Genomic DNA, 5,000 nt, shown 5'->3' with positions numbered 1-5,000 from the left:
AATTTTGTAAACAATAATTTGATGAGTGCTTTGACGACCGACTAGGTTCTAAAATACCCGTCCACTTAACATTCATCTTCGAAAGCTTCTCTTGTAGTTGTCAAATTTGTATAATACCTTGATTTTCACTGGAGCGTTTCGTGACATATGGCGGCCATGTTGGATGGAAATATATGTAAAATGCACTATTTCTCTTCACAGAATTTGCATCATAATAAAGTTTAGCTCCAACACAGTTTATAGTCTTTATCCGAAAAGACTTGAAAAGTGTAACCATTTGCAGATGAAATTACAAGCTTAAGGCACTGCTTTATCCTCAGCTGTTAAGACCCTGAGTGTTGGTGTTGTTGGGAAAGATCTACTGAACTTGTAAAGTGGTTTGTGTAATTATCCCACAGTCGTATTGTATATTATGTACAGGGTTTGATCTTAACTTCTCTTCTAAGATAAAGGTTTTGTAAGAAAGTGTATACAGGGGTGTTATCTTAAAACATGATTGTGTTTGGCAAGAATAATACTAACATGAATGTGCTCTCCAAAAAAAATGAAATATTATTTTATTCTCTGAATCAGTTTTGTTTCTGTTCAAAATTTTGTTTTAAGATACCTCAGGTCAATGGTTAAGAAATAATATCGTGTAATCCTTAGTTTGAAAGCTTTATAATTAGTACTGTTTTCTTGATGAAAACATAGAACATGCGCTTTACTAGCAAAATCTCCTGTTCTACTTGACCCAGCAAATAGATGTTTTGTTGCATCAGGCTACAATTTTTGTTTTCTTCAAATGCTAAAAAGAGTTCACCTGTCGTGTCCACTGCTGCTTCTTTGTTTGTTCCTCGTTGGATTGTAGCTCATAATAATTATTTGAGAGTGAACGGCAATGCAAATGTGGCGATTTTGGTCTTCCTTTTGTTCCTCTCAAGGCATTTGGTGGAGCCAACATTTTCCTGTTATTTCTCTTGAGATGCAATAAATATTCTAATAAAAGTTATCATTGATACTGCCTTTCACTGTTCTTTTCTTTGTTATGGTAATTCTTTTGACAGGTTCTAAATATTTAAACAGATAGGTCTTGCTGGTAATAATGATATCTATTTCAAGACTGTCAAGATCTTAATTTCATTGCAGGTGTTAATTATGAATGCATAGCTGAGTATTTAGGATTTGTGGTTTTATTTGATGTTATCAGAATGAAAAAGTTATTAAGCCCTGTTACCTGAAATGCATTGTATTCAATTGATATTTATTAAGAATTAGTTTTTTAGTTCATTATTTTGAATATTTTGTGACATATAGAGAAAATTAAATATACAAATAGATACAAGCCGAGAATGAGATAAGAAACTTCTAACTAAACTTTCTTATGTAAATTAGGCCTCCCTAAATTAAACAACTATATTCTAGTACTTGTTGAAGTTTGCAACATAGATTACAGTCAGATACATGTAGCTTTTAAATGAATATATTTTTATTATGAATGTTTGGTAACATTTTGATAAGCCATAGAGGACGTTTTCCATGTTTCCATACCTCATCTAAACTCGAGGAGGAGTTGGGAGAATTCAAGACAGTTATGCAAACCCGAGACACGTAACTGTAGAGAATTCTTCCAACTCCCCTGAGTGTTTAGATGAGGCTATGGAAGCACTGAAAAAGTCCTCTATTGCTTTTATATAATATTTCTCAAAGATAATTCAATATATGAAGGAAAATGCTGGTTTTTTTACTTCTTGATCGAAACAGATTTTCTTGACACACGCTCTTATTTCCTACCAACCAATCAAAACACACATCTGACAATACATAACCAATCAAAATTCGTGTGATGTCACAGCCTTGTTTCCATACTCTCATCTAAACACAGCTATTGACCAATGAGAGTGAGCATATTATATCCTAATTATTTTGTAAATCGTAATAGAACATCATCTACACAAACAATATGACAAACCACTATCTCAAAATTAAAGTGAAATTTGGTCCAAAAAATAGTGATTTGCTTTTAATTAATAACTTGAAGTGTTTGAAGTTTTTAATAATGAGGGTTTCATTATTACTAGAACCATTGGCTATTACAAGCCTGGTTTGAAGGTAATCCTAATAGAATGAATGAATAAATGTTGAAGTGTACATTCTGGTGAAACGTTGATGGCACTATTAGTCAATGTGCACTTTGTTGAATGTACATGTATACTATTATTGGGAGGAAACATTATTAAGCTCGTACATGGGTATGTGACTGAGGATATGAACATATTGGGAATAGAGGAATATATGGTACAAGATCGACAGATGTGGAGGACAGTCATCGCCCGTCTAACCCCATCTTAAATGGGGAAATATGGATGTTAAGCAACAATGATGATGATGTACATGTTTAGTCATAAAGGAAAAACCTTTCAAGGTGGACATTAGGTAACACTGATTTCTGGAGTCTGATTAAAGAACAAATCACATTTTTTGTTAGTGGTTTCTCTGGCATTTACAAGCTGATGTTTAAATTGCTTCGAGTTTGTAAATAATGTGGATTTCCTCTGCAAAGAGATTGCCGTGCTGACCAGTGCACAACAACCGTGTATCATCTACTCGGTCATTTTGAGATGACACACGCTAATCAGCTTACAATAATTATTCTGTACCAAAATAATTATGTACCTCTTACTCACCATTGTAAATGCCAGACTGGGTAATTACGTGTAGCTTAATTTAACCCAATGACCACCGGTTCTTGGAAGTGAGACAGATTTTACTCTATCTAATGCCAGACAATTTTTTACATCTACTGGGGGTATCCTAGAACATTCGAGGTGTCAATGGGTTAACAACAGCTGCTATATAAATTTTAAAAAAAATGGCCCATGTAATATTCTGTTTTGTTATGGCTTTATGTTTTAGTGCACTGAAAGCCATAACAAAAGCCATTGCAGGTTGTAATTTTGAAATTCTTCAAGTGTACAGCAGTGTGTGCTGCATTCTTTGACATGTAGTTTTGTTTTTCAGCTTGATCCGAAAAGGCTCATTGACGTCGTGCGAGGAAGAATTAAGAGAGGTATCCAATAATGTTGTTTCAAATTTAGAGGAGTGCTTCATGTATTTTCATATTGTTGTAGAGTAATGGCAATACTGCATTGTATTAAAATCACGTCTAGATATAGATTATTTATAGAATTGTATACATATATTAATAATTATTCTAACTTTTGAATAGGTAGACAAAGATCTTGTTTACCCTTTTGCCTGTAAGTGGTTTTCTTGCTAGCGGATGTCTCTTTTCTTTTGTGTTTGCTGTGCTGACAAGTAAAGGAAAAGAGAACTCTGCTATGGGTTGAAGCTCAATGTGTTGAGCCTGTTGGACTGATAATTTTTAGCAACAGAATGCTCACATGATACTTCATGTTGTCTGGGCTCACTCAGCTAATTAGCATGAGAAGAAGATCCTTAAGTTAAACGTAAAAATTCAGGGAGGTGTGTATCATAACAAGGTCAACACCAGCCTCACTTTCAATTAGAGGCCAGGTAACCAAGCACATGTGGGAGGCACGGTGGCCTCGTGGTTAGTGTGCTCGACTCCGGATCGAGTGGTCTGGGTTCCGGTCCTGGCCGGGAACATTGTGTTGTGTTCTTGGGCAAGACGCTTTACTCTCACAGTGCCTCTCTCCACCCAGGTGTATAAATGGGTACCGGCGAAATGCTGGGGGTAACCCTGTGATGGACTGGCATCCCATCCAGGGGGAAGTAAAAAAATACTCCTACAGTAGTCGCTTCGTGCCACGGCTCAGATGGGCCACTTGGCTTGTAAACAGACTCTACTAACCAAGCACATAACTGTAAATTAAAAGGTGTATTCTCACCTGGACCCTCCGAATCTTTCTTGAAGAGAAACACCTTGCACTCGGCAGCTCTGTGCTAATGACTCATTGCAAGAGGTCATTGGTTCAGTAGCGTAAGTATTATCTTTTCAGCTGATGCGGCAGATTGATCTGATGGTGACTGCCAAGAAGTCTGAGTGGGAAAATCACATGCATGCTGTTCAGATACAGTTGGACAAGAAAAACAAGGAACTTCAGTTTGCGAAAGATCAGCTGGAACACAAATGTCAGGAGGTATGTTTAGGTGTTTCATTTCTGTTTGGCTTGTTAATACTGTTACAGTAGCATCTTTGTGGGCCATGTTTGCGAATCGTTTAGGATTCATTGAACCCCACCTTTCCTGTCCCAAAGGTACTTGTTCGTAGGTAACTGTTTTTTCCACTGCACCATTTCCAGTGTGACATTGCCAGTTAGCAGCTGCTTTGAGTTGGTTCCTGCTTGCCAGGGTATGCCACCCTGCGATCACAACAACAAAAACAAAGATGAAACAGAACATGAAAAAACTAGTAAGATGCAACCTGTTGGCCATTTACAAATGTTTGAGACTTGAATTTGGGACCTCCTTACTGAAGGAAAAATTATAAATGAGACCCAAGCAGGATTTAAAACCTGTTACAACTGCATGCAAATCCAAGGCCCAAGCCATTGGACCATTCTGTTTCCAGGTTTGAAGGTCAAGCAATTTTACACGGGTTGCTCTTCATGTTCAGCTTTTGTGCTTCGGACTACACTTCACACAGCTATACATTTTGTCTTGGTCGTGCTTCATTGACTAAGAATTTAAGTTCAATCTTGCATCAACTGATCCTAAAGTCTGAGCATTATTTTTTTACTATGTTCTCCTCTCTGCTAGTACGAAGTGTGTAAGCGTAATAATTTGCAATGTACATTGGGTTACATTATGTCATATCATATGTGATGTGTTTCATCGAAGAGTAGAAAGTCTAGATTGTGTAAAAACAAAAACTTTATTACACAGTTAAGCTTATTAATTTTCTTCTAAAATCAGGTTGGGGAGCTACAGCATAAAGTGGATGAGGTGGAATTAACCCAAAGGGATTTGGTTGAAGAGTATGAAGAGCATGTGATTAATCTTAAAGAAGAGGTAAAAATAATCCTAAATACACTGTA

The 5,000-nt window shown here is 36.5% G+C and overlaps 2 protein-coding genes across 4 annotated transcripts in view; one reads left to right on the top strand and one right to left on the bottom strand.

The window, feature by feature from the left end:
- LOC137986686 (uncharacterized) overlaps positions 1-1,012 on the bottom strand; it is a 12,274-nt gene extending 11,262 nt beyond the window's left edge. Inside the window, exon 1 of one of the 2 annotated variants that reach the window (XM_068833628.1) lies at positions 803-1,012. In XM_068833628.1, the coding sequence (XP_068689729.1) occupies positions 803-943 (141 nt within the window). In that variant the 5' untranslated portion in view covers positions 944-1,012. The remainder of the gene's footprint in view (positions 1-802) is intronic. The other variant, XM_068833629.1, reaches the window with a different exon arrangement.
- Positions 1-5,000, top strand: part of LOC137986684 (centrosomal protein of 63 kDa-like) — a 24,206-nt gene that overhangs the window by 435 nt on the left and 18,771 nt on the right. For both annotated transcript variants that reach the window (XM_068833626.1, XM_068833627.1), the window contains exons 2-4: positions 3,001-3,049; positions 3,963-4,103; positions 4,879-4,974. In XM_068833626.1, coding sequence (XP_068689727.1) covers positions 3,001-3,049; positions 3,963-4,103; positions 4,879-4,974 — 286 coding nt within the window. The remainder of the gene's footprint in view (positions 1-3,000; positions 3,050-3,962; positions 4,104-4,878; positions 4,975-5,000) is intronic.

The sequence above is a fragment of the Montipora foliosa genome, unplaced genomic scaffold (genome assembly GCF_036669935.1).
Source record: "Montipora foliosa isolate CH-2021 unplaced genomic scaffold, ASM3666993v2 scaffold_263, whole genome shotgun sequence".
NCBI classification, from domain to species: domain Eukaryota; kingdom Metazoa; phylum Cnidaria; class Anthozoa; order Scleractinia; family Acroporidae; genus Montipora; species Montipora foliosa.
Note: the sequence above shows the minus strand (reverse complement) of the source record. Positions and strands in the feature narration are given on the sequence as shown.